Source organism: Syngnathus floridae, chromosome 3 (genome assembly GCF_059516105.1).
Source record: "Syngnathus floridae isolate MCC-2025c chromosome 3, RoL_Sflo_1.0, whole genome shotgun sequence".
In the NCBI taxonomy this organism is placed as follows: Eukaryota; Metazoa; Chordata; class Actinopteri; order Syngnathiformes; family Syngnathidae; genus Syngnathus; species Syngnathus floridae.
In genome coordinates, this window is record NC_142415.1 from 17,523,222 (window position 1) to 17,545,342 (window position 22,121).

Sequence of the window (22,121 nt, forward strand, 5' to 3'; positions counted from 1 at the left end):
TTTTTAACCGGGTTTCCCATCCACGTGATGTACCATAATTGGCCACTTTGTCTCCACTTTCAACTGGATGCGCTTTTTCTTGTGTTTATTTATTTTGTTGTTGCGCATGAAGAGCTCAAGTTCTCATGAATGCATCATGTGCATTCTGTCAACTCTTTACATTTATTTAGGATAATAAAAGGCCAATAGAAACGAGTCTTTCCCGCTGCACCATCACCCCCTGTCACCTGCACCCAACCTAAAAAGTCAAAACAATTATTATTTTAAATCATGCGAATATTAATTGGATTCTGAACATTTCTATTTACCTTGGCCAGTCCAGGTTTCCACTCCTTGGATTCCAATCATGACCCCCAGTGTTGACAGGGGGGGGCAAATGTCGGCATAGCCCCCCCCCCCCCCCTCCACACACACACACACACACACACCGCCTCCCTCGCGCAACCCCAAGGCCCCTCATTACTGCCCCCTACAGTGTAGGCTTTTCATGCCATTAATACAGTATATAATTTAATCAAAAAGTAAATCAATTTATTTCGGCACGAATAGTGATTAAAGATAACCCAACAAAAAGAAAAACGGTTGGTCATTTATTTTATATAGTGCTTGCTTGAGAAACCAAAAGCAGGGCGGCAGGAATGCAGATTGTACTGAACCAAGATATTTATTTAAAAAAAAAAAAAAAAGAACAGACAGTTTAAATGAAAGTTTTTTTCACGATTAATCAAGCATAAAAAATAAATATCCATTTATTTGCTAACCGATTACCTGTTGATCAATCGATTAATCGTTGCCATTCTACTCGTCACAAACTTCCACAGATGCTTCCAACTTTGGTTCTAGACAAAATCTTAAAATATTACAACTAAGTTTTGGTAAGGATACAAACACAAATACAGCCTTCGCAAAACATTTGTTTGTATCAGAGTGTTTAGTTTGAGTTGTCATTTAGCATTACACAAATTCTAACTCCAATTTTGCATGCAAGTAAACTTGCAAAAAATAATGTTTACATTATCTGTTTCTTCTCTGCACTAAAGTGATCAAATTAGGGTTTTTCTAAGAAGCAGTAAAAGCATTGTGTTCCACACGTAATTCAATTCCACATCAGCTTTTGCCAGGGGGAATGATTTCTATTAGATATGCTTGATCAGTTCATCCCATTAAAGTCAATGACTGTCCTCTTTGCTCTTCGGGGGGTTTGTTTTATAAAAGCCTAATAGGCTCGGTTGTTGTGTTGTGTGGAGATTGATTAACTGCAGTGAAGAGGAGCAGGTAACAAGAAAAGAAGATGACTTCTGTTTGTTTGGCATATTGTACATCTGGCAGCAGGCATCGGGTGCAACTCCGACTGGACTGCGCTGATTGAACCCGTAACATTTTCCCGTTGCTGCTTTAAAAGTCAAGTTGATTTCAACTCATCCTTACCTCGATCGCACTACTCGGTCTGTCTGTCCCGTTCTTAAGGTTTAGTCGCTCGGCTTGTTGACCTTCAAGATGAGAAGGTAATGAAACGAGACGTAGCCTCGCAGAAGTCACACCATGAACCTCTGGTGCATCCAGCTACAGTCACAACCTTCTGCCTTTTACCGTATTGACCCACATCATGCGTGAGGAGTATCCTTACTTGCACGCAAAAGAGGACTTTGAAGTGTCTGTGGGATTTTATACTCCATACATGGAGAAGCTACTTCCTCTCAAGTATTGGCGTTCTTTCCCAGACTGTTCAGATAATTAACTCGGAATCCTTGAGGGACGACGATTGAGAGGGAACACATTTTTCCCAATCGTTAATTGTTCTGGATATTGACTAAAAGGTGGGTTGGGAGAATGTTGTCCGCCAAACCGATCTTCCTTGGATATCTGTGGAGATCAAGTCCAGATCTTGGTCATGGTAGTCCATAAGGGGGAGTTGAAAATGCGCATTAGAATTAAGTTGTAGATAAAGAAATGTCATTTCACTTTTACGGCGGATGCGACTTGTACTCCAGAGCGACTTTTAGTCCGAAAAATACGGCACTGATGGTGCACCTATTATCATAAATTTGAAAAGGTTTATCTAATATTTCATTTATGTAGCATGCATTTTCATCTGCGGATTTTTGGATTCTTGGGATTTTTCATCTGAGGATTTAATGCTAACAGTCAGTAGTTGTGATTGATTTTGTGTGCCTTTTTACATAATATTTAGTTTACGTAACCTGCCAACGTTAAAAGCAAGGTAAGCCAAATTGTGATTTACCGTTTCACACTGCCAATACACATAACCACTGATGAGTCCGTTGATGCCCTTCGTCCAAAGAACAAGTGAACCAATCAAACAATTGTGAACCAGCCAAAGCACAGGGGCAAGAAAATAAACCTCTTGTGCAGCTAGCACCGTCACACCACTGACGTTTCATGCGGACCTGCCCTGGCCGGGACCTTCACTGTTTGGACAAGCCATCACGCAGGAAACGGGGAACAATCACTTCTCTGAGAGAATTATGTAGGGAGAGAATCAACAAGGTGTCATCTGGCACGATAAGGAAACCTAACAATGAGGTCTGGAGGAACTCCCTGATGAGCCCTACCAAACAGTTGCCAGAGACCAAGACCTTAGGAGTTAAGGGGATTTTCATGAGGCCTGTGTTCTAAATTGGACACAAAATAATAATATTAAAACACGGCACACTGGCTTTTGCCTTCGGGGGACAAAAAAAAAGGGAAACTGGCATTAATTCCAGGGAGAGATGATCCCTGGATGTCATTGACATTTATTGACAAAGCGTTGGTAAGCTAATGAGGTATGCTAAATTGCTAGGCTTGATTGTAACCTGCTAAAACAAGCAATTTGGTACCAAAGGTAGCACTAAACCAGTCAAAGTTCATTTACAATGGTGTGAACAGCTTGCCTTACTGCTACATTTGCTTGCCATTCACAGGCTATAAACATCAAAGTTGAGCAAATTTGCTAACAAGATGGTAATCTCTGAGGTGACATGCAAACAGAAAGCAAACAATATTACCCTAAACTTGTAGGCATGTTGATATGGTTTGCATTACAAACATCAACCCAGGATGTTCCTATCATGTTTATATTACATATAAAGATCTTTAACAACTCTACGACAATAATTTACATGCTCAGCTGATATTAGCAAAATGTTTTTATGGATTTAGTTAACGTCTGTGCGTGTTTTTGAGACTTTATCCTGTTTTCATAAAAAGGAATGATCTATTCCAAGGACATAGAGCACATATAATAACAGTTTGTTCCTGTTCCTGCAACTTTCCCTTGAAAATACCCACCCTAGTGGAATGTAATGTTTTCATGATGACATCCTGATTTTAAATCATAATGCAGTTAAACCTCCCAAAATTAACATCACACTTTTTCAGTTCACTACTAATAATAAATCTTAAACATCAGCCTTTCCTTCCCCTGCAACATCCTGACAGAGACCTGCCACACCCACTTGAGACGTCTCACTGAGCTAAAGTCTTGATGTGAAACTTTTGAGGCCTGTTCTTACTGAATTCCAAATTGTGCCACTTTTGACATTTCATTTGGAAATCAGTATAAATGAATTCTAGTGCTTAGCAAAAACTTAAGCCCTATTTCTTCTGACCTTTACTCGCCGGGCTGGCCCGTTGTTTTCGCCGTACGTTCGATACCCGTGCGCGGCGTGGGCTCCTAACCGAGGCTGCATGCTTGCTCAGCCAGGTCCTGCCACCAAATCACATTAGTGGGTGCGTATCTCCCACAATCTGCTGCGACAGGATCAGCCCCCAGGCACTGCTGAAATGGATACAGCAATATACAATGTAAGAGGGAGGATGGCTAAGGGTGTGCGTATATGCGCCTGCATGCGTGTTAGTGAAAGGGTGGGGGGGCACACAGGACCAAGTCCCAGTGTCTTTAAAAGGGACAAGAAGCACGTGCCTCCATTGATCTCATCATCTTGGATCCAAATGAAATGAGACGCTTTGAAAAGGTTAAATCCAATTGAAGGGTGGAATTCACAAGTTTGTTTTAGCGGTGTGGCTTTTAATAAAGCCACCAGCCCCAAAATCATTTATCTCATTGGTGCACGTGCAAAGGACACGCACAGTGAAACGTGGACCCAACGTTATATGTAGAATCATTGGATTTTAAATGTACACTGTATAGAATATTCACAGGACATTGGTGATGTGAAAATGAAGCTTCAAATTTGCTTCATGAACCAGTTTTTGTATTTTATGACCCTTCTAGATGGCAGTCTTTGTTCATAATTGGGATATAAGAGCACTGACTTATCATTTCTTAAATCCATTTATTTAAACCAAAGAGTTCCAACCAACTGGTTCGTGAAGCATATTTGAAGCTTCATTTCAGATGGAGACGGTATCAGATCAATAGTGATGCTTAGTTACAATCTGCAACACATCACATTACAGTGCTGCTGTCTTGGTTGGGTATTCACTCTAGTTTATTTGATGGGAAAACTACATTTTTCAATATTTTTATTGATTGATGGACATTTATTGTTTATCTGTTAAAATAAATGGGAAATAGGAGGAAGGGTGAGGCATCAAAAAGAGGGTTGTGTTTATTTTATTATTCCCTTAAATTGTTAGGGAAAAGGAGGAGCCCACAAGAAGGTATTTATTTGCTATAATCTTTATATATTGATGGATAAAAGGAGTCACTCGTGACTCGTTCAATGTTTTTATTTTTAGTACAATCACAATGAAATGTCACAATTGCACATTTTCTTGTGTTCACAATATAAACATTTGTTGTAACATTGAAATGAAGATCATGTTTTTTGGAGTACACTAATATCATGCTTGAAGAAGGGTCTACAAATATAATGAAACCCAAGCGAGATGACTGCTGCCACCATGTGGCGACTCATTGAATGACAGAGCCCATTAAGTCAACGTGTGCCTCATTACAAAAGTTTTTTTTTGTGTGCAAAAGAATATTAATTACACATATATTCTTGTTTTACTTTCAAAATTTGCAAAGTCGACAAAACAACAGAAAACATAACTGTTTGTTCGTGTGAACGCCCTCTGGAATACACTCCTTGGCTTTTTGCTCACAAATTGCCCTATTTTATTTGCGCTGGAGTTGACTTAGTGCTGTCTCAGCAAGTCGAGCGGGGATGCAAATAAACAGAACATGCAAAGCAAAAGCTCTGGCTAATTATACAGCTGTCTTACAAAGGTCCCTGTCCCTGAGTACACACATACAACATCTGCTAGCTTGGAAATCTAATAAAGCTTCGTGTAGACTAATTACACTGAAACCCTTTGCCTCGATGTAAGACAAAGGAAGGTGTGGGCGCGGTAAACTCAAAAGAAAGTCACATAAGGTGGAAAGCACACAAGGAATAATGCACAGAGCAAGCCAAAGCACAATAATTAACAGTTAAAAACACCAAACACTGATTTTTTTTTATTTGTTGTCTTTTGAGGGTGAACACAACAAATGGATTGATTTTATTTGTAATAATTATTTTGAATTTGGTTATCCAATTATTCGCTAAAATTATTCAAATCAAAATGTTGTCTATATTTATTTTGTTTCCTTATTCGAATAAAAGTCGCACTACCGAATTTCATGTTGCTAAGTAAAGTAAGCTTAAAGGCTGAATTTTTTAAAAACAAACCTCAGTTTTGCTTAGTTTGGTAGCAAACTGTGGGAAGAAAAATGGCCAAGATGGCTAAAATACTGCCTTCAAACCAGCATGGCTCACTTCCTTATCTTATCAGGATTTTGTTCTTGAGACATTTTTTTGTCTGTCTACTGATGACGAAACTTCTTGTTTCCGGCATTTTTTGTGCCCAAAGAAATTCAAGGACAAAACAAAGCAAGTGCAAGAAAAAGGGGAGTGTTGTGACCAAACACATTTTTGACAGGTGCTCCAAAACGCATGGAATTAGTGTCTGCCCTCTAAGGCACTACTAAGACTGAAAAGAAAAGCGTTTTAAAAATGTCCATTAAAAAAAAGCAAGCGACATGACCTGCGACGTGGTTCTTGCGACCAAAAGGAGCGGACCACAAATTGGGTTAGTCGTCCTTCTTATCCGAGATGCTGTCTTCCTGATTCTCGCCCGCACCACTCAGCTCCAGCTCGCCAGGCGTGGCCTCCTGGATTGCCTGATACCTCTGAAGCTCCAGATAGGTGGTGAAGAGCTTGGCGTACTCCGGGTGGTTTGTGGCAAAGCTTTGAAATTCACCTGAGGGATCCCCAAAAAATATTTTCTAATTTATTTGCGGACTTCTCACGAAATGCCAAATGGAAGAACTATTTTCAAAGTTTGAGTCAAGACTGGAAAATTTGATTTTTGGTGGACATTGCTGCCATCTGGAGGACACATTTTCACACACATTTGCACCTAAAGACAATTAATTTTTTTTAAATACATAAATCAACCCCACATGGTTCTGCATTTAGTATTGTTTGAATGTCATCTGGTGACATCTTGGTGTCAGGGATCTAAATTGGAGTGAGTTGATTTATTCTTTAAAACATCAGTAGATCTTTCACACCATCTTGTAGACAATCAAAAACATTTTGTGGGGTGTCATTTAATTGGGTTATTTTGCGACAGCGCTCAGTTTCTATCCACTGTAAAACTGCAATGATTCACTATATTGCAAAATTTTACTAAACACATTTAGTTTTTAAAACAACCACCCAACTTTGTCTCGCTAGAAATAAGAAACGCCAAAAATGGGCTAAGAAATAGCATCTACGTAGCGGCGTTATGCTTTAAGTGACAGAAAATTGCACATAAACGGTGCAGCAACACATATAGACAGACAGTATATCACAATATAAAAATATCCATCTATTGCAATGAATTAAACTCATATCCCAATGCACCAGTGTAAATTCCAGAAGTGATAAACGTTGCGTACTCACTGAATGTGATAAAACCCGAGGCGTCGGCGTCAATTTCCTTGAAAAGTTTGACCATGTTGAGATCAGACACGCCCAAAGCGGAGCGCAGCAGCGCCGTGAACTCCTCCCGGGTGATTTTCTCATCCTCATCAGTGTCAAACAGCTAAAACAAGAAGAAATATTTGAATGATACGCCTGTGCAGGTAAACATACCACAAGGTTTCTCCTGTGCAAGTTCATCTTGAGAGTGAAACTTTGTAATAGCATTCTATTGTTTTTTTGCAGTCCTTTTCCGAAACCACATTTGTTGTCCTGGTCAGGGGAAAATTGACTCCGAGACTGACTCCCAAGACTCCCAAGGCGCTCGGCAGCAGACACAGATTATTACCGTGACATGATCCAAATGTCTTTGAATGCGGCTGTCTGCTTCCATTTCACAGCAGAGCCACACACTCGGCTTTCAGTCGTCTCAGTTCATCTACACTCTAACATCAGTGGAATAACGTTCAGTCGTCATATTAGATCGCAAAATGAACATACCCGGAAAGCCATACGCAGCACTTCATCAGTGTTAGCAGGTCGACACAAGATGGTCACGCCGATGACATATTCTCTGAAATCTACGGTGCCATCGCCATTCTGTGAAAGAACCATACACATGAAAGTAGAGATGAGACAGTAAATTATTTTAATATCATTTATATTATCTGGTCTGGCCAAAGAATATTTCAGGGAGGCAGTGCCCCTGTGGCCCCCCCGTCTAGCTCTGCCACTGCAGCATATGAATAGATTGGCCTGTCCACCTAGCTAGTGTTAAATTAAACACCAAAAATTTGACCTGCCTATTTGAGTATTATGATGAAAGCATAGGTGAAAACTGTGCCATATGTCTTGTGGATAATTCAAAATTTATTACAAAGATATGAATTGTCATACCCGGTCAAAGAGCGCAAAGAGTTCCTCCAGGGCAGGGTTGATGGGGAGCTTTAGAAAGCTGGCAAACTCCTTGATAGTGATGCGTCCGCCTTTACAGGAAGTGGCCATGGCAGCAAAACTATCCAATTCTTTCCTCACGTTGTCCCATTTGATACTACAAAAAAAAAAAAAGACAGCAGGTTCATGATGTGTCAGTTCAAAGCCAAGCTGCTAATCGTCCTACTTGAGTTTTCGACTGATTTTGGTGAATTCAACCAGGCCGGCCTCCATTGGCAGCGTCAACTCGCCGGCTGAGATCATCAGACGGCAGTCCTCGTAGGTGTGGTCCGTCACTGGAACGCCCAAAGCCCTGCAGGCGTCGTTTAGCACGATACGTACAAAAAAATCCCAGTTGGACTCATTGCATGTGTTTCTTTACCCACTTGGCCATGATGTCTCTCACTTTGCTGGCAAGCAAAGCAGGGCTTTTTTTCTCCTCTTCCGTGGGGATGTGAGGAGGCAGAAACTAAAAAAACACAAGATGATGAAGGTCACATGATCTAAACATTCCGCAGCCATTTTGACAATAGTCATCCACATATTTATTACAGAAACATAATTGTGCATGAAAAGCCACCATGCAACAATTTTTTTCTGTTTGTTCAACATACTTTTTGTCTATCGTCTTTACGTTGAAGGCTAATTTACCTCGATCTCCACCGTGGTGTAGAGCTGACACAGCGTTAGAAGTAGCAATGTCCTCCTGCACATGATTTAATCAGTAGGTGTCATGAATTGTATCAAATCAAGGAATTCTTTTATGTGCACGGTTGTTATTTGATAAGGAAAGATGATTTAGTGTAATGAGCACACTTACGAACTGAAACCCTGCCAAGTCCATGTTACTGTGTCCTGGGAAAGCACACGTATGTTCAGTTGACACACGGTTAGGGACGCACACAGATCCGTGTGTCGTAACTTACTATTTTATTCGGATATCTCAAAATGATTGGCTGCACGGGTACACCTGGAATAAAGGCACCTACAGGAAAGAATGCAAGAAAAGAAAAAAAGTCAGCATTTCTGGAGATTTTTTTTCTCATAGATTTTAAATTGACAAGAAAATGTTCCCTGCATACTCAGAATTCACAATTTCACCATTTTGAGGCATCTTGGTGCCATGGAACTATGTTGAAGTGATCTGATTAGCTATAAGTAGTGCTTTGCTGCCATCTATATTAAATAGCTTTTCAGGAGGTGTCAATTACGTACGGATTTTTACAAATTAGTTTAATCTTGGCTCTAGCCTTCCTAAATAGTTTCCTTTGGCTTCCTCTCAAATCCCAACAACAAGCATTGCTAGGTCGGTAATTATACCTCTGAAATTGTCAGTAAGTTTGGATATTCGCATTACTTTATTTGTGTACATCTTGGGGTCTAATCCAAGATGCATCAGAGGTTACAGCTCGCCAGTAAACTTAATGAAAACAGGAAAAAGGAGGGATGATTTGAATAATTTACCTAGTTTAAATGTGATGAGACACGAGCGATTTGTACACGTCCCCTCAGGAAATATCAAAACCTGAGGAACAAATCAGTAAATCAAAAAATATATTCAACCAGCTTCTAAGTCAAACTCTTAAATTGGTGTATTTTTTTTTCTTTTATACCTGCGGCCAGAGACCTCCTGATTTGGCTCTGCCAACAATCTCTTGGATGGTGTTCCTCCTTGAGTCAGGGTCTTTTCTGGACACCAGTACTGGCTGGAGGCAGCGTACGAACCCTGCGAGAAAAGATAAAAGACAATAAAAGAGGTGTCATGGCTGCTCCACCGACATCTTATATCCCAAAAGCGAATCGAATATAATATAATATAATATAATATAATATAATATAATATAATATAATATAATATAATATAATATAATATAATATAATATAATATAAAAAATAAAAAAAAGTGTCTCACTGCCAAATATGGGCGTGGCCAGGTTCTCCACACGGGACACAGTGGAAGGCAGGCCCGCCATGATGCACACTATGCCATCGAAGAAAGTGGAGTGGGGGGCCACGGCCAGAATGGGGGCCTCGGCGCTGCCCACTTGTTTGCCCTTCACAACCACCCGGAAGCCCATGCAAAAGTAGTAAGCTCTCCCCAGGGCGGCCATCACGCTCTGACACATCAGCCTGCGGATGGCACCAATTTTTGTTTAGCATCCAAAGAGTGAAGTCCACAAGGGTATTTTTTTTTTTAAATAATTTCTGCAATGAGGATTGCAAAACATTGTACAACTTAAGCCTGCAACCACTTTTGACATCCGCCCTTCACTTCCTCATTGCTAAAGTCAACTGCTTCGACCGTTCACATTCTGTTTGACTACGGCAATCAGATAATGGAGGAATTAAAAATAAACAGTGTAAGAACCCAAACGGTTTATGGTCCCGTGTTCTAGGAAGTCAGCTAAAGTAACACTGCTGGTGCAGATATGATCTCACCACCCCCCCCAAAAAAAATAAAAGCACTTAATACAAACAATGTCAATATCTATTTGTTTTGATGATACGCTGCTTTGCCTGGCGGGCATTTTTGGTTTGGAAGGCAAATCCGAGAACAAGCTCGTAAAATTGAGTGCATCCTCTAATGATTAACAGCACAGATTTTTTTTCACTACCTAAGTTTTAAATGATCATTTGAGACTACGAAATGACTTTTTAAAAATATTACAAAAGGATTATTTCAACAACTGGAATGTAATGTAATGCGAGACAGGAAGAGTTCATCACTCTTTTGATCATTTGTGTTGTCACTGATGTTGTAATGTGTCATGTATTCAGTTTCTAATCAGTGACGGTGTAGAAATAAGAGCGAAAGGCTCTCTGTGACTCTACAATACCGGTAAATACGATCAGCCCGAGGGGTGTGTCTGCTTTTTCTCAGTCAGCTGTGATACGCCTCAAGTTCTCATAACCCTGAACAGGATGAGCGGTATAGAAAATGCATTTGCGTTGATATTGTTATTGTGCAGGACAGCGGTTTAAATGGGTTGCTATCATACTGAATGATGTTTGCCTAATGCCGTAATCCTAATTTCCGTCTATAAACGTACAGTAAAACCTTGTGTATCATCGGGGATACGTTCCAGACCTACTCTGAATAATGTGAAAAGCAATAATATAGAGACCATACATCGTTCAGTATTGGTGGTGCCTTCTTTGAGTTTTAGGTTATCCATGTCATGGTCACAGATGGTAGCTTTGTGCTGATAGCTACTGTTGGGAATATAAAGCTTCAAATTTGCTTCATGAACCAGTTGTTGCATTTTGGGACTCTTCTAACTGGCACATTGGGCTGAAAGTACAGTGACCTGCCATTTCTTAAATCGCTCAATTTAAACCAACAGTGTAATATAGAGGAGTCACAAAAATACAACTGGTTCATGAAGCAAATTTGAAGCTTCATTTTCATACCAGTAATGATAACATCCACACAATACTTTTCATTTTTGGCCCGAATGAGTACATTAAGTTACAAACTTAGTCAACAAATTACATTTGTATATTTGAATCTGCTTTCTTTCCCCCAACCAGGTTACCTTCTCCATCCTGTCATTGGTGCTACTGCTCCCTTCAGAGGATGCTTGAAGGTGATGATGACAGCCACTGGCCAGGTCACCATGAGGACCAATGAGATGAGGATGGCTCGGAGAGGAACCAGGATGATTCCCTGGAGGACACACTGCACAAACATAGTAATAGTTGTGTCAGGAAAGACACATTCCATATTTACATTCCATGCGTCAAATCCAGATCAATATGCAGCACATAAAGGCTCTTATTGTTCTGGCTGTGCACACTGCAAAGCAGATTACAGAGGCCGGAGGGGACAATCAATCCTATGCATGTGGCCACGCTTTTAATTCTACTTTGCATTGATACTAATGCGCCATTGTCACTCACTTTGATTATGGTGGCCTTGGACAGTTTGGTGTCCTGCACAAAAGGGTTGATGACAGCAGGCAGGAGCAGTGATTGCTGCCTCGGCAGGGCGAAGACGCGTTCAGACGGCATCGCGAGGCAGGAAAAAGATGCACGGTGCAGTTACAGGAGCAGCTTCATGTTATCATTTCACTTCCGCGTCGGAGGGCCTCATCCACCGCTTTCTCTTTTGCTTCTCCTTTTGCCTATTGCACACGGAAAACCTCAGCGTTCATGCTAGCAAAACAGACAGCCGAAGCCATCCCGGAAGTGACCCAACTCAAGCTCCGCCTCCCTTACTTCACCGATTTGACAGATTGTTAAACAAATAAAAAATAATTCATCAATAATTTTTGATAATTCGTTGTAACATTTTCCATTATAAACAAAAACTTAAAAATAAATAAGTAAATAGGGTGAAAGAGGTTTCACGAAAAATTATTCATCAACGTTACCCTATGATAAATTTAGTTTTAGGGTTAGGTTTAGGGTTAGGGTTAGGGTTAGGGTTCTTTCTGCTTTGGAAACACACTCATACCCGTAAGCCGTGGGAGTACATTTGGAGATTTATTGTGAATAATGTCTCATGTAACTTTGCAGAATGTACGTTTTGGCTTTTTAAAGTGTGACAACAAAACAAAACAAAACAAAAAAAATAAATAAATAAATAAAATAAAAAATCTCATTATAATTCTAACAAAGTCTCATATTCACAAATGTAAATTCGTAAAGGTTAAAACAATTTTTGTGCGTATATGAGCTAGAGAAATGATTACTGTTAAAAAAAAGAAAAGAAAAAGAGAAACACGTTTATTGTACTGTACTGAAATTTCCACAAGGTGGGGCAGTTTTATGTATTTAAAAAAGTATTAAACTGCATAAATGGTTATGGTCAAAGGTTTTGGGACAGATTTTCAATTTCTGCCATCTTCAGTTTGGTTTATTGTATATATAAATCACATCCGTCTCACGTCATTACCTTATAATGACCATCTTTATTAATGACAGTAAAAAAGTGCACAAGCATGGCAACCAAGACAAAAAAAAAAAAAAAAACTACCACTGTATCAACAAGTTGAGTGTAAAACAAATAGATTTTTTTTGCAATACTACAGCGGTACTTTTGTCATGATTTTATCATGCAGCAAACAAGACCTAAAGGGCCAACCTGTGCCTTCAGTCCCTCCGTACCAAACTAAAACCTCAAAGCTTCTACAAAGTGCTAAACAAGAGGAAATTAATGGCTGTCTAAACATATTCCTGGAAACTCCCCTACTTCAGACATAACACAGAATATAAAAATGCATGTATCTACAAATGAGTGTCAAATTAAAAGATCACAACATATCCTTCAGTTTGACACTCGATTGCGTGCATTTTCTTAAGAAAGTTTCTAAAGCACCATATTCGGTCACAGAGATTGTGCAAAAGTCATTTTTTTTCAAATGTAGTGCACAACCACGAGCAAATCAACTATAGTCAAATACATTTCTTATAAAAACTACTTTAAACACTTTATCTCAGCCAAAAGTGGAATCCTCATACCGTTTACAACAAGCTCATCACGGTAAAAAAAAAAAGAAGTGTTCATTTTAGTGTGGACATACCTGATGTCACTGTTAAAAAAACTGGATTAAAACCAAATAACTATACAAAACAAAGAGTACAAGACGTAGTAAATGTGCATGGGCTTGACAAATGAAACGTCACACATGAAAACCTAGCTGTGTTTCGCTGTATAGAAAGTCCAATGGAGGCTTCTGAGGCAGGATTAAAACGTAGCGTGCACTGCAGCGACCTCGGGTCGAGTATGATAAAGTGTTTGGCATTGTCCTCATCACAGGTGATGTGCTCAACAGCCAAGCCAGTCCTTTGTGACTTCGCCCAACTTGACGATCTTCAAGCTGCTGTCCTCCAGTTTGAAATAGTGGTTGCCTTTGAAGAAGTAGCTGTAATCTAGTAAAGATAAGCAAAGATTTGCATTATGATGCATTAATTTGAAATATAAAATACAATTTAGAGCAACAGCCCCTTTGGATGGATCTGTTTTGACATTGGTCCACTTTACTTGATGCATAGTGGCTACACTTGTTAAGGCTTCTCCAAATGTTGCAGACAGGGGCTCGTCTGTCCTGCTGCACAGACTCACTTTTATAAAGATTAGCAAAGCCGCAATGGAAAAAAACCTTGGTCACGTGTCGCTGGCAAAACATCCCCATTCAGAAGGGAGGCCCATGGTGGTTTTCACCGATGTCCATTCCTGAAACTGTATTGCTTTTATCCCGTCCTAACTACTCAAGTTAACATTACATATAGTTTAGGTGACTTCTTCATTGTCTACTGCTTTAAGTACTGAATTGTTCGTGTAGTCATAATTGGGTCATCATTGCATCCAGAATGGATTTGCAGACATGTCTTATATCACTTGAAGGCCACACACTTAACTACACGTAAAGTAAACATCAGGGGGACAAAATCATCAATTACCAATTCCGCTGAGACTGAAGGCAGCGTCAACGCCATCTGGGATGCCATTCCAAGCTTCAGCAATAAGTTTGGGGAAACCGCTGTCCATCGTCTTTGATTTTTCATCATATCTGCAAGTCACGTTGATTTAGTAAAAACGATTAAAAAATCGAGGTCACTTGACAAATAGATTGTTCCTCACCTCCAGAATTGCTCCCCAGCAAAGAGGTAAGTCTTCTTGTTCTTCGTAAAGCTGAAAGCGGCATCAATCTGTTCCAGGTCAGATGGCAGGCCGAGACTGTCGAGTCTCTTGGGGTAGCCTCTCTCCAATTCGTGCTCCTTGTACACCCACAATTGATTGCCTGGATGACAAAAGCATAACGATAGCTAAAAATAACCAACTATGTAGCCCGTTGGGCATCAACAAAAAATGGATGACAACACAAGATGAGTGTAGCTTCTCCAATAAGGAGATTTAACCATCCCAAAATAATAACAATCTATATTGTTGAACAAGGAAATTGAGTCAAAAGCCCTAATTAACATAAAATGCACAATATTACTTGATTGGTACCTATAGCCAGACTAGGCATGTTTTTAACAGCAGACACATATTATGTAAAGCTCAGCCTAGTCCAAGGACATTATTATTTGATTTAGTTTAGTCAAGCCCAAAGAATGTTTGAAGAACCACTAATAATTGGCACATGGGATACCCCCACCAACAATTCCAGAAAATGGAAATGGCTGACGAATTAAAAGCAAAGTCATCCAAGTGGTTAAGGAGCAAAGACAAGTATTTGTTTCGAATGAAAAAAAGAAAAATTCCAACAATCAGCACGTTTATTCATCAAACCTGAAAAGAAGACTGTTTTCTCTTCCACTGGGTTTTCATAGACGGCGTCTATCTTGCTGGGCAAGTCAGGCCAGTAGGTGGCCACCAGCATGGGTCCATTGGGCTTGCTTCTGAAGCTTACTGACCTGAACAGGAACCTGGCACAAAGACAAGAGGTAAAAAGAGGGCGGGAGGTGAGGGTGGGCTAAGAGTACGGAGTTGAAAAAAGGGGGTGGGCGGCTTGTTCGACTTGTGGTCGCATCAGCCCACAAAGGCGTGATTCACGAGCATCTGGTTCCCGTTAAGACCCGAGGCTGCGCCAGTGGAACAAGACCCTTCTTGCCCGGATTCGCAATACAGCTACGCAACAACAACAACGGCCGCTTCCCAAACGCTTTTCCACTGACCCAGTTTTCAAAAGGAAAATGGAATGCCAGGGAGGAAGAATTGCCAAATCAAAATGAGAAATACAGCCATCAATGCTGATCTAACTTTGCTCTTAATGAATCTGTCTGCAAGTTCCTAAAGATCTCCATTGTTTTTAGTGTGACAGTAATACTCTGACTTTCCAGAACTTAGTAAAAAACACAAGATACAATCCGTCTATTATTTTAAATAACCTTAGAACTGTGCACGAAGCAAGTATAAATTACACCAATAAAAGCAAGGAATGAGCATAAAATTAGAGAACGTGTAAACACGGGTTGAGTGGCTGGCTAAAAAATATCTTGCTGCACTTTGAAGAATAAATATGTTGAAACTGCAATAGATAAGATCTTTATATGTCTAACGGTCGCTTAATATGAGAGAAAAATGCACAAACAGGACATGTACACTCAAGTAATAAATATAGTTAGGCTATTAGACTGTTAAACCTTAAAAATCTGCTTGGACGTTTCAGCATTATGAGTCACAGGGAATCAGGTTTCAGCACAGCTTGATTTCCAAACAATGAGCCAACGATTTTGAGGCCTACAAAGAATTTGATCCTCTGTAAATGTAGTGAAATAAAAGTGAATTTTCCGAGTTGGGTTCTGGTTTGATTCAAACTCAAGCTTGTCCAGGAGAAAAACTTCATTCCTTGGTCAGGCTGTCTTATTTCCTCCAGAGAGTAGTAGGTATCAAAGTAACTAAATATCAAAGCTTGTATTTACTTTAGCATCCCCAAAAGAATTCTTCGTCAGCCAAATGCTCAACCGCTAGCACAATTTTCAAGAAGATTGATGCACAAACAGCATGAGTAATTGCTTACACAGCGGTTCGTGCGTAGCAATGTACACAGCTATTTGTATTGTAAGCTGTTTTTAGTTTGAACGCGTAACATAAAAAAAACGACATCTTCAAGTGGTTGGACTTACGATTTCTCGTAAACAAATAGTGTTAGCATTAGATCTTCATAAGATTTTAAAGTAGCAGAGAGAAAAGTAGCTGTGGAAAAAAACCATAATAGACAACAATAAAAACTGTCTCAAATCTACATATTCACAATGTTAGGCTATTCGATGGAGCAGAATGAGAAGGTGCAGTGTTTGTAGCAACTAGTGATGGCAAATGAAGCTTCAAGATGCTTCATGAACCACTTGTTGTAATTTAACACTACTGGTTCATGAAGCATCTTGAAGCTTCATTTTCCCATCACCAAATCTGGTTACAGGGATCCAAGTTGGTCCAAAATAATGTTCCATATTTCATTTCGTTTACCTGTCTGTAAAGAAGAAAGTCTCTCCTCTAATTTGGGCAACAGCATCAAAAGTAATGGGGTCCTTACAGATGTCCATGGGGGTAACGGGTTCCTGGGTTGGTGGTAGAGGCTTATCAGTAGGAACGCCTGGAAATAGAACAGACCTTTGTCATTCCTTAGGCTATTTTAAAATCAATTTATGATTGTGTGGCATTTGGTTCCCACCATATAGCTCCTGGATGCCCTTGATATCATCGCTAGAGAGTCTGAAGTCTTTGGTGTAGGTGTAAATGGGGGCCATCAGTGCACTCGTGTCATCAGAGTGCTCCAAACCAAGGGCATGGCCAAATTCATGAGCAGCCACCAGGAATAAACTGTAACCTGAAAACAATTTGTGTGATCAAATATGTAATATATAATATTGAGTGATACGATATGCATTGGTTGGTTCCTACCTTCGGCTGGGCAGAAACCCCACTTGCGGTCATCATCGTAACTCTTGGTCGTAGCGCACCACTTCTTGCCATCACTGCGCCCGGACGTGGTGCAGGAGTCATAGGTGTCTCCCAGGAAGGTGAAGGGGAAGACACAGGGGCCCCCTTCACTGTTGCCTCCCACGGTTGACATGGCTGCAAAAGTATTACGATTTGATGAGAACCACAAACTTGTGCGTTATGACACTATGGAGAACATGACATGGAGTACATGTGAAGCAGAAGAACATGTAAACAAAACACAGGAAGGTCTAGAGTTGGGATTCAAACCTGGAACTACAAAACCATGAGGCAGACTAACCACAGCTAAAAACAGATATACATAACATAACATAACATAACATAACATAACATAACATAACATAACATAACATAACATAACATAACATAACATAACATAACAAATACTTTAGTGGAGAACTTTCACTGTCTAAACAAGCTTGGAAACCAGAAGCCTCTCACTTCAAGCGGCAAAAGTGCTAACCACAAAGAATCATAGTCATACTTCTCTATCATAAAATAGAGCACATCAAAATACTTTCACATGGTTTTGGTAGACCATGAACAACACCGGAAACCCTCAAATGAATCTTCCCTGGAGAGGAGAACACCCATCAGGGCGATCAACGTTTCACAGTCGTGTAAACAAAACCGATAAAATCCAGAAGAAGAATGCCCCACCGACCGGTTTCGGGGCAGAAGCCGTAGGTTTTGTCCTGGTCGTAGTTCTCGGTTGTGGCACACCAGCGATAGCCGTCATCTCTTCCTGTGGTGGTGCAGCTGTCATACTTGTCGCCCTGGAAGGTGAAGGGAAATTTACACGCAGCGCCTTCAGCATTTCCACCCAGGGTGAAGAGCACTGCAATGTCAAGGTTGAGACAAACAAAGCGTTAAACAGTATATTCCGACAATCAGGCACACTTTTTCCTTCCGTCTCAATCAATCTTTACATGTTTGATGATTTCTTAAAGTGGGGCAAACATTTTGGAAAGAAAATGATTCCCCTACAAAACCACATAAAAAGTTCTTTCCTGGCAAAGTCTCACATCTCCTTTCTTTCAGTACAAAAGAACAGATGTCATTCATTAGGTCTCTCGGGCCATGACTTACATTCGTGAGGACAGAAGCCATATTTGCCATCGTCGTCAAAGTTGTAAGTGGTAGAGCACCACAAGAATCCGTCGTCACGGCCTTGAGAGGTGCAGCTGGTGTACTCGGTCCCCTGGAACAGGAAGGGGAATTTGCAGAACTCTCCGTCCGCATTCCCGAACTTCACCTTAACCACTGTTTTGAAAAAGAATCAAAAGGATTCAACTGCCTGAAACTCATTCAGGTCACCTGTCTCGAAAGAGAATGCAGAACTTTGGCAAAGTTCTACCTTGGCCATCTCCGAGCGTCCACTGCTCGTCGTCGTCAAAGTGGGAGTCGCCTCCTATTCCTGGGCCGGGTGCGAAGGCGTGAGCCAAGAGGCCGTCTTTGCCATCAAATGGGTAACCATCGCCATGCTCTGTTGACGACACAGTATGGATTTCATAAGCATCTACAGCAGGGGTGTCAAACTCTGGCTTGTGGGCCAAATCTGGCCCATATATTTGGCCCATGAAGACAAATTGTGCATGGACTGTGTCAATGCAAAAAATTGCAAATTGTCTTGACTTTTAAGATGTTACTCGCAATTTTTACTACCATTCATCTTTTTAAACATTTTAACAGTTTTTACTAGTCAGTTTGTTGTGTAGCCTATACTGTATATAATATGACATTCATACATTTATTTGGATTGACAACCAAAATGGCCTGAAGAAGGAAACTATGACTATGATGCGGCCCACGACAAAATTAAGTTCGACAATCCTGATATACAGTATGTCAGGTAAAAAAACTGAGTTTTTCCTTTGGGGTTATGATCAGGGGATTTTGAGAATATTCATCAACTGAAGGCATGTGAAGCTCTTTGAGAAGTTTCTGTGATTAAGGGGGACAGAAATAAACTCGACTATTAAGATTGTAGTCATGGTGAAATTCTGTTTTTGTGGTAACTGTGACGGTGATCGAGCAAAACACAGGACTGCGTTTATTGACATACCATTGCGGCCAAAATTGATCATAATGTCAGCCTCTCCGTCCATGAGGCGACTGAATGACAGCGGTGTGACATCACTCCACACTTTGAAGGCTCTGAAGAAAGCGTCATTGATGACTTCCTCATCTAGATCCGGAGTGTAGCCGAGGATTCTGTGGAGTTTGAAATAAAATGGTGACAAGAAGAAGCAACCACAATCTCAAAGCAACAGAGATTGCAGAGGAATTTGGCTGGAGGGGGGAGTGTGTGGGGGGGAGGGGGGGAGGGGGGGCATGAATCATGTGGTAACAAAATGCTGATTTATTTATTTGGGACATAAAACCGCTCATCTGGAGAAACCAAACATTTTTGTAAACCTTGAAACACAACACCTGCATCAGTACTGCATAGGAATGACGGTTTTAAAAAGAAAAAAAACTGTTTCACGGCCCAGTGGATGGTGGTGAGGGGGCTGTTTGGGAATGTTGAGGGAGGGGCTGTTGAAGTGAGTTAGGAGGGGGGTTAATACAGACAAAATTTTCTTTTCCAAGCCTATCTTATCCTCCCCAACATGGTGGACGAATAAATACCACCACACAATAAATTCTACATTATTTACATGTTAGCATAACAGTATTTTAGAATTTTAACAACCCTCAACATATTATAAATAATCTAATTAGTTTCTTTTTTAATTTCAACAATTAAAGGGGTTAAATGAAGAAAAGTTCATGCTCTGACCTATATGTGATGTCTTTCTTCTGCCACTGTGGTTTTCTGTGGAAGAAGTTATAGTTGGCCACATCTGGCACACCACAGCGGGGCTTCTTCATGATCTCAACAGTCTTGGCGTCAATCTCGCCAGTCTCTTGCAAGGAGAAGAACTTCTGCATTTTTTTCAAGGTGTCCTTAAGCACCATCAGGTTGCATCGGTCTTCCGGGCACCCATAGAATGTGTTCAGGTAGCGCTATAATAGAGAGGAGAATTTTGTGGAAAATTATTACAAAGTTGCACAAAAAGAGATTGCAAAAGAAAAGTTAAAAAAAAACTTACCAGTGCAACTTCTTTGTCTGTTACGGGAGTGTCATCTCCAGGAAATTTGATGATAGGAGAAGGGGCAGCAGATGTTGATTTAAAGTGGATGAAATGGAGCAAAAACACACTCACAAAAACTGACACTAAACCCATTTTGAAAACCTTTGAGTGTCCTGAAAAGTTGCTCAAAGTTTCTCGAAGGTCCTCCTGTGTGTGCAGCTTCTGCTCTTCTGCAGTTTTTTTCTTTCTTTCTTTTTCCTTTCACCTCAAGCGCTTTCTCATTTTTTTTGCTTACACAGGCACTTTTTTTTTTCTTCCTTCTTTGTGCGCAGCCTTGGAGCCGTGACGAAAGCAGAGCTGAAAGTGGGAGGCATGATGATCTAAGGGGTGGATAAAGTATGTCTGGAAGGGCCACATACGGACCTTTGCATTAGCTGTTGCATTGGTTTTGTTTATACAATTGGCTAATGCATTTGATATTTATAATAAATGTATTTGTATTATCAAACGCTTTTGCACCATTCTTAAGCAAGTAACAAGCTCAGATGTTAAGTGCAACTAATACCAGTGATAGCGTTCGTGAAAAATATAAATCACAGCTCAAATGTTTTCTGACTATCATGTACTTTTGTCAAATAATTTATTTTTTAGAAATATTTTCATTCACTGTCCTGATAATGATATGACTCAACATATGAATTAGGATTTTTTTATACTTCCTTCTTGAAACTTTTAACATCACGTAATTGTACAGTATGAAAAGTTGAGTTGATGCTTTTATAAACCCTGAATTCAGTGCCACACGTTTTTATGAGCAACACTGACACCTGGCGGCAAAAACGAGCAAGTACGTAAATTGCTCAAACACTGACATCTTGTGGCGGAAAGTGGGAAAAGCCCAATTGAAAAATAATCTTGAAATGTCCACTGAAGCAAAATAAAAAAAGTGTTTATATATAATTATTAATATCCATGCTTCTAGTCTAAAGTTTGAACACCGTTAGTCATTCAATAGGTTGTGTGTTTACAAATTGTAACTAGTATTGAAGCTTTTGATGTAAATTTTTATGAAGCAGATGCAATTATGTGACAGTTCTGAGTTCAACCCGAGGGACAATAAAATCGAGGGCATCTTGGAATTAGATTTACTATTCATAAATAATTAAATCTAATCATATGAATTTTTTACAATACACATACATTATAAATAAAAAACTGTACAATATGTGTAACGTCAGAAACAATAAAAATATGTTTAAATTATCATAATTCAGAACATGTGGGAGAAAACAGATGCGTGAATAATAATACAGTATTCAGAGATTTACTGTAAAGTTATTTCTAACGCAACTTTACTGGCCAACGTGTGGCTTGCACCTCCAAATCCAAGCCCCTGGAGCGTCTCCGTCCCATTGAAGTCGAGATTTTTGGCATAAATTTCCAATTACGTCCATTCCCGCTTGACATCACTTTGTTTCCGCTCTTGTGGCATATTACTGCCAACACACCACAGCAAGCTCAGATTCTCTAATGAAGCACTTTTGACAGACGGCAGGCCCCAAACAGGATTTGGTGGTTTATCACACAAAGCCACCCCCCTTTCCCCTTTAGCCATTCAACATATAGTTAATTTTTCTGACCAGACAACATCCAGCCTGTCACTTATTCCATGTGTGCCATCCCTTAAAAGGCTTGATCCCTCACAGAGACCGGAATTTCAAAATGGTTGCCTATGAATACACACAGGCCCTCCTGCCTCTTCCAATAAAAACTGGG

At 40.1% G+C, this 22,121-nt stretch overlaps 2 protein-coding genes across 2 annotated transcripts; both read right to left on the reverse strand.

The window, feature by feature from the left end:
- Window positions 1–4,677: 4,677 nt before the first annotated feature.
- On the reverse strand, window positions 4,678–12,057 carry lpcat2 (lysophosphatidylcholine acyltransferase 2). The gene is made up of 14 exons (XM_088371897.1): window positions 11,754–12,057; window positions 11,390–11,532; window positions 9,766–9,983; window positions 9,467–9,579; window positions 9,318–9,378; window positions 8,780–8,838; window positions 8,674–8,708; window positions 8,505–8,559; window positions 8,240–8,322; window positions 8,041–8,166; window positions 7,818–7,971; window positions 7,422–7,520; window positions 6,903–7,044; window positions 4,678–6,213 (listed from the first exon to the last, which is right to left on the reverse strand). The coding sequence occupies exons 1-14, from the start codon at window positions 11,862–11,864 to the stop codon at window positions 6,044–6,046; spliced, it is 1,569 nt and encodes a 522-aa protein (XP_088228023.1). The 5' UTR covers window positions 11,865–12,057; the 3' UTR covers window positions 4,678–6,043.
- Window positions 12,058–12,746: 689 nt separating this feature from the next.
- Window positions 12,747–20,656, reverse strand: mmp2 (matrix metallopeptidase 2). The gene is made up of 13 exons (XM_088371444.1): window positions 20,364–20,656; window positions 20,051–20,277; window positions 19,334–19,482; window positions 18,626–18,754; window positions 18,358–18,531; window positions 17,933–18,106; window positions 17,209–17,382; window positions 16,979–17,134; window positions 16,774–16,900; window positions 15,094–15,230; window positions 14,440–14,599; window positions 14,259–14,368; window positions 12,747–13,727 (listed from the first exon to the last, which is right to left on the reverse strand). The coding sequence occupies exons 1-13, from the start codon at window positions 20,496–20,498 to the stop codon at window positions 13,624–13,626; spliced, it is 1,956 nt and encodes a 651-aa protein (XP_088227570.1). The 5' UTR covers window positions 20,499–20,656; the 3' UTR covers window positions 12,747–13,623.
- Between the last annotated feature and the right edge of the window lie 1,465 nt (window positions 20,657–22,121).